Source organism: Nicotiana tabacum, chromosome 2, assembly GCF_000715075.1.
Source record: "Nicotiana tabacum cultivar K326 chromosome 2, ASM71507v2, whole genome shotgun sequence".
Classification (NCBI taxonomy): Eukaryota; Viridiplantae; Streptophyta; class Magnoliopsida; order Solanales; family Solanaceae; genus Nicotiana; species Nicotiana tabacum.
The window spans coordinates 21,936,860-21,949,776 of NC_134081.1; the positions used below are offsets into that span (position 1 = coordinate 21,936,860).

At 39.2% G+C, this 12,917-nt stretch overlaps 1 protein-coding gene across 1 annotated transcript; it reads right to left on the bottom strand.

Annotated features, from left to right (window-relative positions):
• Window positions 1–2,714: 2,714 nt before the first annotated feature.
• LOC107798067 (putative glutathione S-transferase) lies at window positions 2,715–4,174 on the bottom strand. Its single transcript, XM_016621022.2, has 2 exons — window positions 3,775–4,174; window positions 2,715–3,227 (listed from the first exon to the last, which is right to left on the bottom strand). The coding sequence occupies exons 1-2, from the start codon at window positions 4,081–4,083 to the stop codon at window positions 2,862–2,864; spliced, it is 675 nt and encodes a 224-aa protein (XP_016476508.1). The 5' UTR covers window positions 4,084–4,174; the 3' UTR covers window positions 2,715–2,861.
• Window positions 4,175–12,917: the final 8,743 nt, after the last annotated feature.

A 12,917-nucleotide genomic window follows, 5' to 3' on the forward strand; every position in this document is an offset into this window, starting at 1 on the left:
GTCACCAATTTTATCTTTCTTTTTCAATTCGATAGGAAAATTGATATAATTAATTATTGTTCAATCACTAACCAACCAATAAAATAGTAACACGAGACACATATGTAAATGGCCGGCTAGGCTTACTCTCTCGAACAAGTAGTTTTATCAAGATTTAACATCAGTGGGTTGTGAATTAGTTTGATTTTTTAATATGCATACATTTTAAATATCTTTTTTCTTATGTACACTTTAAGGTATGAATAAAAAGGTACACTTTAAGGGATGTTGGCCATGTGGAAGAAGAAAAGAAATTTGTTGGATTTATATCGAAAGATATTTTTACGCTAATTTAAAGAGTTTAGAAGATGGCAAACCCTTACGTCATTGTCGACTCGTATCAGAATTGTTTAATTCTTTGGACCATGATTTTTTTTTTTTGATAACACTGTGAATCAATATTGATAACAAACAATAAGTATACACCTATAGAGCACCTCGAACACAAAACTTACTTTTAGGAGGAGAGCTATGGATGAGTAACCACTAGTTACACAGCAATCTCTTAAACAAAACATTGCATCTCAGCCCTTTCCTAGACTTTTTAAGCAGGTCAATCCTATCTCCTATCTCTTTTTTTAATGTGTTACAATAATCTCAACATTTATAGTTATACTCCTGAAAATTTTCCAGTTCCTAGCATTCCAAATATGGTATACTATTGCTGCCCAGAGTGCAGCTATGACTTCCTTCTTTACCTGCTGCCATTTCTTCCTTTTTATTATGTATAGAACTCTTTTTATATCTCCTGGTTGCATCTGAACACCTGCCCAGTGCACTTTTACAAAAGAATGACAACTGCCTTAAATCACTTCCTATAATAAGGGCGGTCTTACCAAAAGATGTGAATGCAAATAAAAAACATCTCCCGGATAAGTATCACGATCGGCGATCGCGTAGTCGATGGACAACAAGTGAATATTCCCGTATTTTCCCTTGTTGGTCCCGAGGAACGGAGGAGGATAGGTTAGCCAAAAGATGGTTATCGGTTCAACGTAAGATGTCCCTGCTTTTTCTGAGTAAGAAGGGGTAGAGAAAATGTCTCGAACCAATATTCGAATACCATGCCCTATGACGCTGAAGTAACTCATGCCATACTCCTAGGAAAAGCTCGAACGACTTTGAGCAAGAGACATTAAGGTGTCTCGAATTAATGTGGACCATGGACAGTCCACAAACAGATGTTGATTTGTTTCCACTACTTGATCAACACATAAACTAGATTTGTCTTCATCCCCTGTATGTGAAGATTAGTTAGCCATTCCTTAGTGAGCAATTGAGCAGTCTACCTTGAGTAGCAACTCACATGATGATCCTACGTTTTGGTTGAGCTACTGCATTCCAAATAAGATCAGTTGTTGTCAGTCTCCTATGAGGACCTATAATGGCTATGTAATGGACGATAAATTTTTATCTTGGCCGAATACATAAGTGGGCTTTTAAACTTTGTTTTTTTTTTAAATATTATTTGGACACCTAAACAAAGGGTTGTTCCTATCGAGCACTCCAACTAAATCCTATCTGTGCCAATCAAACACTGTCCAGATTGTCCGCGAAAAACTTTTAAAAAAATTAAATGCGTTTATTACAGTTGCCTCTTAACACCCTAAATTTAATAACAAATTGTTCCAAATAATTAAAACCTTTCACTTAATAAATTTAACCCCCAAAACAAATTGAAACTCATTTCATAAAATGGAAAACCCGATTATCCCAACTTGATCCCTCTCTTCTTCAAACTTTTTTACTCTGCTCAATAAACTAGAAATTACCCTCTTAGGTTTCTTAAGAATTTTATCGTCATACCGCCTGAAAAAATTACAAGCAACTTTGCCTTTGATGTTACCAAGAATAAAAATGACGATATGGGTTTAAGGAGTCTACGAAATAATAATTCGGAAGCAGTCCCACAATAACAAGAAACTTCTTTTAAAGAAGGTGATTTCTATTTGTTCGACATCACCGGACAAGCTAATACCCACATCAATGAGTGACCTTCAAAGGAGCCACAAACACTTCAAGATGTGAAGAAGATGAGACCCAATTCAAGAGAGCTTCAAAGGAGTGAGCTTTATATGCAAAAAGGGGCAAACAAATTAAGAGAAAAAATCGACAGGTTCTGTCTAAGGGGAAGAAGAAAAGAAATAGAAGAATGAGGATAAAAGTTAGAGCTTTAATAGGAATAATATATTAGAATATATAAAATAATCATAATATGGATATAATAATAACAAATCAACAAGTTTTTCTTATTTTCACGTGCACCACACATTGTGCCCGTCACTTGACATAGATGAGGTTTAGTTGGAGTGACTCGTAGAAACTAAGTGTCCAAGTAACAAAAAGGGCTAAGTTTAAGGCTCATTTATGTATTCTGCATTTTATCTTTAATTTCACGACTTTTTCGTAAAGGCACCTGGTTATTCCCGAAAAAGCAACAACTTTTGAATTACACCTTTTCCTCTTAACCATTTGTTGGCTATATAGATTGTTTTTCTTGCCTTTTTTCAATTCGATGAGGAAATTGATATGATTAATTATTGTATAATCACCGACTAACTAACAAATTAAAACAGTAACTCGAGACACTTCATGTATGTGACTTGCTGGGACTAAGCCAGTTTTTTCTAACAAGTAGTTTTATTAGGATCAAGAGAATGCAGAATCTAGAATCATTAATTCTGAATGAGCTCAATCTTATATAATTTTTTTTTTCTTTTGCATACGTATACATAATTGAATCTACAAACCTCGTCCTAAATTCGCAATTTTATTCTAACACATTATCTCAAAAGTACCTCATAAAATGAGTGAGAATGTGTTCATTTGGGAGCGGACGCAGAAGCTGCAGCAGCAGCTTGAGAACGAGCTCGAAAAAAAGCAAGCAACTTATATCTTAGAGGTAGAGAATCCTTGACTTGGCTGCAGTTAATGTACTCATCTCTCCACTTGGAAAAATTTGGAAATTTTTCACTTGTCACTAAAACAACTCCAGAGGCTTCTTCAAAAACTCCTAGCCAAAATGCCACAAAATTTGCAGCAATATCAGCAAACCCAAATTCGTCACCCACAAAGAACTTCTTATCCTTGAGCTCATTGTCAAGAACTTTCAGCATCTCATAAACTTCCTCTTTACCTTTCTCTTGCTCCTCTCCTCTGCGAAGGAAAGTATTCACCACTGCTGCCACCTGCAAAATGCTCATAACTTAACAACAACAACAACAACGATAATACTATGTCTCAATCACAAGTAAGTTAGAGTCGACTATGTACATATATAAATTCTCATTAGCAACGTCGTTCAATTAAAATCTGAACCATTGCTATACAGATTTCTCTGAAAAGTATTTCAAGCTCTGTATATTTTCTATTGACATATAAATATGACATGATTAAAGGATTTCAAGCAAAATATTAGACCTAAGTAAACATACTAACATCACTAAAGTATATTCCCAACTAATTGATACCATTTATATAGAGATCTTGTTTTTCATTGTGTCTCATTTTTTCCAATAAGATCTGCGTGGATTTAGAGATATTGTACGTATTTCGAAGCAACTTTTTTCTATACTATTTTAAGTCTACCTTGTTCCCTTTTAACACCTACACTATAATCATTTCACATGTAGATCTGAATATTAACACATGACATGACTAAACCATCATATGTGGAATAAAACAATATTCAAGTCTCAAATAAAAGTTTACTAAATTATGCGGATAGGAATTTACCTTATCGTCAAGGAACTTAGCCCAGAAACGAGCTATAGCACGGTCATAAGGGTCTTTAGGCAAGATGGAAGGGCCTTTAAAAGTCTCATCAATGTATTCAAGAATTACCATAGACTCAGCTATTGGCTTCCCATTGTGAATTAGCACTGGGATTTTTTGGTGAACAGGATTGGATTGAAGAAGCAGAGGGCTCTTGTTTTGTAGATCTTCTTCTATAAATTCATATTCCACGCCCTTAATCTTCAGAGCCCACTCTACTCTGTGACTAAAAGGGCTATACCAAAGACCAAGCAACTTCACTTCTGCCATCTCACAACTTTGGTTCTCAATTTTTTGCTAATTTACTATGTTAAAGGAATTTTCAGTGGTGGTTCTCTCTTGAATTGTGGTCTTCTTTTATAGAAGGAGAAATCAAGGAAGTGTCTTACCAACCAAATAAATGATTTAATGTTTCTTTTTTGAGAATTTAATTTTCTAATTTAATGTTTCCATAATTGACCGAATACTTTTAATAAGCACAAGTCTCATAATTTGAGGAAGTGGTTGAAGGTTCCTATTTTACTATTTCTTCAAGTGGTTGAAGGTTCTTATTTTATTATTTTCTTTACCAATTCTTCTTATACTATATATTTTGGTTGCGTTTGCCCGGCGCCAAACATTGTTTAAGACTTGAAAAGGCAAATGATTAATTAAATAAATTAATTCATGTTTCCAATACTTGAAAGACATACGTAAGCAGTTAGCTAACTACTCTACTTTGACTCATGACTCATCTCCCATAGATTCTTTCAAAGGTTATGCTACTCTAAAGATTTCATGTACAAGAAATTTTTAACAGAGAGTTTCGAATTCGAATGATGTGAATGAAGAAATTTATATTGGGAGTATTTTTTCCTTTCAACGATGTGTATATAAATTTGTCGGGTTAATGAATACCAGATACTTGAGTCTACCAAAAAAAAAAGAACAAATTCTACATATTATAAGAGGAATATATCTTTTGTGGTACAAGATACATGGGCGGATCCGGTCCTTTAGTAGCTGGTTCAACTGAACCTAGTACTTTCATTGCGAAGTAAAAATATAATTGTAAAAATTCATTAAAATTATAATAAATAATAGATCTAAACTCATAACTTTAAAAAAATAATGAGTTCAATTTTAAAAATCCATTATTTAGGTTCCGGACTCTCATTGTTATACTAGCTTGGATTCTCATAGAGGTTTTTTTTTGTGGTAATATTTGCTAATTATGCGGAAGTTTAGTTGGTTGAAGGAGCTCTTTTGAATGTTGCGCCTAGTAGATTGGTGGAAGTATCTTCCTTTTGTGTATTGACATCTATGTAAAGTATGCCACATTTTGACTAAAATTTGCAGTAATATATTCCTCAAACCATCATAATAGTCCTAAAGTTAAATGCCAAGAAAACATACATTTAAAACATTGTTGGAATATCAAGCAACATAAACTGCAATTTTAGGTTCATTAACAAAACACTTGAACAAAATACATAAAGTGATATGTTCTCTAGTGAGCCCTTTTCTTAATGGTTTGCATCTTTCTTTATTTCTGAAGTTGGTTTTCAGTAATAGCATATGTTTCCTTCCATTTCAATTCAGGTGGCTTGAATCCAAGATCAATATTTGTAAATGATGCACTTTTTAATTGTCCCTCACTAAAGATAACTCTTTCATCACTAGAGATAACTCTTTCACTTGGTCTTCCTGCCTGTAAAATTTAAAAGTGCATACACAGAATAATATAAAAATGTGAAAAAACTTACATTAAGGACTTCTCTACCAGATTGTGTGTATGTAAATACTAAATCTTATTTTTCTTGTTCATTTTTTTCCTAACAGTAGCAGAAGCAGATCTTCTAATAATATCAAGAGAAATAGTAGTTGCAAAGCTAGCAGCTGCACTTGCTGCAGATGCTGCTATACTTGTAGAATTAGAACCAACTCCCCTTCCCCTTTATTGGACAGTTCTCTTTCCCCTTCATTTGGCAACTCCTATTCCCAATCCCCTTACTCTACCTCTACCAATTGAAGTTGTGTCTCTAACTCTTGTAGTATCTTGACACAAAAAAGATGGACCACTGAATTATTGAGAAGCAGGTTGACTCATTGCCCTTGCTTCAGTAGTTTGACTAGATTATTGAGTTGCAGATTGACTGATTGGCCTTGCTTCAGTTGTTGTTCTTGGTCTTTCTTATGTCTGTAAATAACAAAAAGGATTAGAAGAGAAATAGTAATCAGATAAATAAAAATAAATAAAAGCATGTACATACCGCTAATTTGTACCTTTTTTTGTTGTGGCCAACTTGGTGGCAGTTATAACTTATAACATGTCATCTTAGCTCCCTTCTTGTTGCTTTCACGTATTTCTTTTTTCTTGGTTCATTTTTGTCCTTTGGTCTACGACACATTAGTTTGGCTTCAGGTGGCTTCGCTGATGGATTCTTTGATTCAGGCCATATCTTCATATTGGGGATTGGTTGAATGAAGTACTTGTAAGAATTTAAGTATGTATCTTTTTTGTAACAAGACCCTTGTAAAAATTATAAATGAAACAGGTCAAGAATACGCAGATACATAATAATATAGTTCATTTTAGATGTCTAACATTGTTGTTAATCCATCTATACAACAAGCTCCAACTCCCGAATGAAATGGCTTATGAACCAATTCAAAGAATATTTAATTTTTTGGTCAATAACTGCTCAGGCTATTGGATACATGTGCTCGTTCTCATTCTTTCCAATAGCAACTAACAGTTATCCCTTGCAAGCCCCTTTAAGAAACAACCATCTAACCCTATGATCCTCCTACAACCTTCTAATAATACATTTTTCAATGTATCAAAACACACATAGAAATACTTGAACAAGTATTTTTAGGAAATGCCTCATTATCAGTTCTGACCCAACAACAAGTCCCATGATTTGTACTCATGATGATATCATCATAATCCAATTGCTTCAAAAACTCAAGAGCCCAGTCACCCATGAACCTACTAATAACACTCATATATTCCCAATAACAGACTAATCATCCCATCTACTGTGATGACCCGATATGTCATCTTATACTTTAGAACCTAATTCGGTGTTTTGAGGTCTCAAAAACCTTATTTTTAGCCTTCCTGGATTTACGAGCGCAGTCCGGGTATGTTTCCGGAAGGCTTATATGTGAAAAAGGTGATAAGAATAAAACATTTCCTTTAAAAATTAATTTGAGTTGACTTTGTTCAACGTTTTAAGTAAACTGACCCAGATCTATATTTTGACAGTCTCGGTAGGTCCGTATCATAATTTGGGACCTGGGCGTATGTCTGGAATCGAATTCCGAGGTCCCTAGCTCGAGATATGGAATTTTGATGAAAAATTAAAAGTTTAAAAGTTTAATGATTTTTAGAATTGACTGATGTTTGGTCTTGTTGATACCGGATCTGTATTTTAGTTTTGGAGCCCGGTATAGGTTCATTATAATATTTATGACTTGTTTGTAAAATTTGGTGAGAAACGGAGTTGATTTGACGTGATTCGAACGTTCAGTTGTGAAAATAGAAGTTTTAAAGCTTTCTTGAAAATTTCATTCGATTTGGTGTTCAATTCGTAGTTCTAGGTATTATATTGGCGATTCGATCACGTGAGCAAGTTCGTATGATGATTTAGGACTTGTGTGCATGTTTGGTTTGGAGCCCTGAGGGCTCGGGTGAGTTTCAGATAGGCTACGGGTATTTTGAAACTTAGACAAAAATCTGGTTTTTGTGCTTCAGCTGATATCTGGTGTGTTCTTCTTTGCGTTCGCAAAGGTACTCCCATGAATGCGAAGAGTAAACTAGTGCAGGGTGATTTTCTTAATCGCGAACGTGGTAGTTGGGTCGCGAACGCGAAGCAGTGGGGGCCTTACCCTTCGCGAACGCGACCAGCTCCTCGCGAACGCGAAGCTTTAGGGACCTGGGGGAGGGGTCAGTCATTCTTCTACGCGAACGCGAGCATTGGCTCGCGAATGCGAAGGCCAGGGGAAACAGCCTTCGCGAACGCGAAGGAGGACTCACGAACGCGAAGGAGGATTCGCGAACGCGAAAGCTATTCGGGATGCTGCTCATCGCGAATGCGGCAGGCCCTTCGCGAACGCGAAGAAGGCCTGACGCCTGTGACTTAAAATAGAACCAAAACGAGATTTTACCCATTTTTCATAAATTCTCCATTAGAGCTTGGCCTGGGTGCGATTTTGAAGGAAAAACTCAACATCAATTCATAGGTTTGTACTTTTTAACTCATTTTCTTCTTTTTCTTTAATCACCTATTAAATTCCTAGCCCTAATCATTGTTCTTTCATAGTAGAAAACTAGGGATTTAGGAAGAATTGGGGGGGGGGGTTGCAAATTGGTTTACACCTCAATTTGGGGTCAGATTCTTAAACTAATTATATAATCGGGCTCGAGGGTGAAAGGGTGAATGGATTTTGGTCCTAACCTCGGGTTTTGACCAAGCGGGCCCGGTGGCGATTTTTGACTTTTTGGGTAAAAGTTTGGGGAATCTAAATTTATGCAATGTAATTGATTTCTTTAGCAATATTTAATATTATTGGGTCATTTGTAGATAGATACGATTGGTTTGAAGGTGGATTCTGGAGGAAAAGCGGTAATTGAGCATTGAGTGGCCTTTGGAGATAGGCAAGTGTGGTGTCTAACCTTGACTTGAGGGAATATGACTGGTTTGTCTATTTCCTACATGTGTAAATGTTGGGAAACAACGTATATGTACGTTGACGAGTACTTATGCATTGTAGTCGGGTTAAAGCATGCAGACGAGGCTTGGTTTCTTGGAATTATAGCTTCCTTTGTTCATGTTATCCATGTTTAGACTAGTATCCTTAAATTGATCGTTCTTATCATGTTTACGGATCTTCTGCTGATAATTGAGTATTGATTCCGAGTTGAGGTTTATATTGTGGAACCAAATGTTGAAGTAAGGCTTGTACTTATTTTTCTATCTCCCTGTTGTTATTTTTTCATTGCATTATGGTAAGGGAGAGTGTTAATGCACGAAGGGTGATGCTGTACCGTATCTATTGATTTATATTGTGAGGCTGAGAGTAAAAGCACGAAGGTTGATGCCGTGCAATTTTCTTCATCGTGTTTAGTTGTTTTCACTGGTTAAAAGTATGTTGACTGTTCTGGTTATCATTTTCGTTGTATCTCCTATATCCTGTGCCCCTTTAGCATGTTCCTTCTCCCAATAGTATATATTTAGCTGTTACAGTTATTTTCTTGTACATATACTGTTATTTGCACGTGTTTATTATGTGGGTGTCTTGTCATGACCTTGTCACTACTTCGTCGAGGTTATGCTCGACACTTACCAGTACATGGGGTCGGCTGTACTGATACTGCACTCTGCATTTCTTGTGCAGATTTTGGTACCGTTCCTAGCTGATCGTGAGGTTTAGCAGCTTGGATTTGCTGTCAGGAGTCCCAAGGTAGATCTGCTAGCATCTGCAGACCCTGGAGTCCCCTTCTAGACATTTCACTTACTGTTTCTTTCCTTTCAAAAACAGTTGTATTTCTTTCAGATATTTACTTGTAGAAAATATTAGAAGTTCGTGAATTGTGACTCCAGATCCGGGTAGTAGTGTATATATTGAGGCTGTTATAAATTTTTGCACTCATTTTAACTTGTATTAGCTTAGTTGCTGTTATTTACTGAAATGTATAAGAATTGGCTTGATGAATTCTCTAACGTTACCTTGCCTAGCAAGTGAAATGTTAGGCGCCATCACGATCCCGACGGTAGGAATTCTGGGTCGTGACATGTTGGTATCAGAGCACTAGGTTGCCTAGGTCTCACAATTCACGAGCTGGCTTAGTAGAGTCTGGAGGATCGGGTACAGAGACGTCTGTACTTAACTCCCAGAGGCTATGGAGTTTAGAAACAAATTTCACTTCTATTCTTCTCTGTCGTGCGATTATATTCTATCATTTATCATTGAACTTTTCTATTCTTGTCCTTCCGCAGATGGCGAGGACACATACCGCATCTTCAGTTGGAAAGCAGCCAGAGCCTCCAGTGGCAGCTCCTACGAGGGGCAGAGGTCGAGGCCGTGCCAGAGGCTGAGGCAGAGCTCAGCCGAGCCCGAGCAGCGGCACCAGCGGTAGAGCCTCATGTAGAGTTTGATGAGGAGGTTCCAGCCCAGGTTGTCCCTGTCGGACCGACTCAGGTTCTGGAGGGGTTTACTTCCACCCCAGTGCTTCAGGATGCTTTGGTCCGTTTGGTGGGCCTTATGGAGAGTGTGGCCCAGACTGGTGCATTCCTCATGGCACCAGCCGCCTCTCAGGCTGGAGGAGGAGCCCAGACTCCTGATACTCACACTCTGGAGCAGATGGCTCCCCAGTACTAGACTCCGGCAGCTCATCCAGTCAGAGTAGTTCAGCCGATTATTGCGGCACAGGCCGATGATGTGTCAGTTATGTCTTCTAAGGCTTTATAGAGATTGGACAAGTTTACCAAGCTCTTCCAGTGCACTTCAGTGATGCTCCTTCAGAGGATCCCAGGAGTATCTTGACAACTGTCATGAGGTGCTACAGAACATGGGTATAGTGGAGACGAATAGGGTCGACTTTGCTGCATTTCAGATAGATGGTTCCACCAAGAAATGGTGGAGAGATTATGTGTTGACCAGACCAGCTGGGTCGCTTGTTCTTACTTGGGACCAGTTCTCTCAGCTCTTCCTAGAGAAGTTCCTACATATCACATTGAGAAAGGAGCATCGCCGTCAGTTCGAGCGTCTCCAACAAGGCAATATGACTGTTACTCAGTATGAGACCCGTTTTGTGGATTTGGCTCGTCATGCTCTTCTTCTGCTTCCTACCGAGAGAGAGAGGGTGAGGAGACTGGGAGTGAGATTTCTTTTCAGGCGGCTGCCAATGTCGTCAGGCTAGTCGAGATAGTTCTTGCTTAGGGAGGTTAGGGGTCTGACAAGAGACCTCGTCATTCCGGAGGTTCAGCGGTTCCTCATCTGGAGGCAGGGGTACTTTTGGTAGAGGCCATCCTCCTAGGACATTTTATTAAGCACTCCAGGCATCCCACGGTGCCTCAGATGGTCGTGGCCCTCATATGCCTTATTCCGATCAGCTAGCATACAGTGCACCACCAGCTCCTATTAGTGCACCTCCGCTCCAGAGTTTTCAGGGTCAGCAGTTACAACAGCCAAGGCCCTGTTATACTTGTGGTGATTCGAGGCACATTGCTAGATTTTAAATTGCCCTGGAGCATCGGGCAACTCACAACATCAGGGTTCTCGTGCCATGGTTTCGGCACCAGTTGATGCACCACCTGCGCAGCTAGCCAGAGGAAGGGGTCAGGCAGCTAGAGGTAGAGGCCAGACTGTTAGAGGTGGAGGTCAGGCTGTTAGAGGTGGAGGCCAGCCAGCTAGGACCCGTCCTAGAGATGTAGTTCAGAGTGGTGGGGCCCAGCCTCAATGCTTTGCTTTTCTAGCCAGGCTTGAGGCTGAGTCATCTGACGCTGTTATCACAGGTACTGTTTTAGTTTGCAGTAGAGATGCTTCAGTTCTATTTGATTCGGGTTCTACTTATTCCTACGTGTCATCCTATTTTGCTTCATATTTGGTTGTGCCTCGTGATTCTTTGAGTGCTCCTATGTATGTGTCCACACCTGTGGGAGATGCTATTGTTGTAGATCGTGTTTATCGTTCGTGTGTGGTCACCATTGGGAGTCTTATGAATAGTGTAGACCTTCTACTTCTCTATATGGTTGATTTCGATGTCATTTTGGGTACGGATTGGATGTCACCTTATCATGCTATATTAAATTGTCACGCCAAGACGGTGACCTTAGCCTTGCAGGGGTTGCCTCGATTAGAGTGGAGAGGGAATCTTGGCCATTCTGCCAGCAGGGTTATCTCTTATGTGAAGGCTCGACATATGGTCGAGAAGGGGTGTCTAGCTTATTTGGCTTATGTCCGCGATTCTAGTGCGGAGATTCCTTCCATGGATTCAGTGCCAGTTGTTCTTGAGTTTCCAGAGGTGTTTCCTGCAGATCTACCGGGGATGTCGCCCGACAAGGATATTGATTTTTGTATTGACTTGGCTCCGGGTAATCAGCCCATCTCTATTCTGCCATACCGCATGGCCCCGCCAGATTTGAAAGAATTGAAGGAACATTTGCAAGATTTGCTTGATAAGGGCTTCATTAGACCTAGTGTCTTGCCCTGGGGTGCACCCGTGTTGTTTGTGAAGAAGAAAGATGGATCGATGAGGATGTGTATAGATTATCGACAGTTGAACAAAGTCACCATCAAGAACAAGTATCCATTGCCGAGGATTGATGATTTATTTGATCAACTTTAGGGTGCCAAGGTGTTTTCGAAGATTGATCTTAGATCTGGCTACCATCAGTTGAGGATTAGGGCATCCGATGTCCTTAAGACAATGTTTTGGACTCGTTATGGGCATTATGAGTTTCTGGTAATGTCCTTTGGGTTGACAAATGCCCCAGCAGCATTCATGGATTTAATGAACCGAGTGTTCAAGCCTTATTTGGACTCCTTTGTGATCGTGTTTATTGATGATATCTTGATATACTCCCGCAGTCGAGAGGAGCATGAGCAACATCTCAGGATTGTACTTCAGACTCTGAGAGCCAGCCAGTTGTATGCTAAAATTTCAAAGTGCGAGTTTTGGTTGGATTCAGTCGCTTTCTTGGGGCACGTTATATTAGCATATGGAATTCAGGTAGATCCTAAGAAGATTGAGGAAGTTTAGAACTGGCCTAGACCCACTTCAGCTACAGAGATCAGGAGTTTCTTGGGTTTGGCAGGCTATTACCATCGATTGGTGGAGTGGTTTTCATCTATAGCAGCCCCGTTGACCAGGTTAACCCTGAAGGGTACCCCGTTCAGATGGTCAGACGAGTGTAAGGCGAGCTTTCAGAAGCTTAAGACTGCTTTGACTACAACGCCGATGTTGGTGTTGCCCATAGGTTCAGGATCTTATACGGTATATTGTGATGCATCTCGTGTTGGGCTCGGTGCAGTATTGATGCAGGAGGGAAGGGTGATTGTGTATGCATCGTGGCAGTTGAATGTTCATGAGAAGAATTACTGTGTCCATGACT

Bases quoted from the DNA above. Each gene is read 5' to 3' on its own strand.
- LOC107798067 (XM_016621022.2), bottom strand. From the start codon at position 4,083: ATGGCAGAAGTGAAGTTGCTTGGTCTTTGGTATAGCCCTTTTAGTCAC. The intron at 3,228-3,774 runs GTAAATTCCTAT...AGCATTTTGCAG, and splicing joins CTAAGTTCCTTGACGATAAG to GTGGCAGCAGTGGTGAATAC.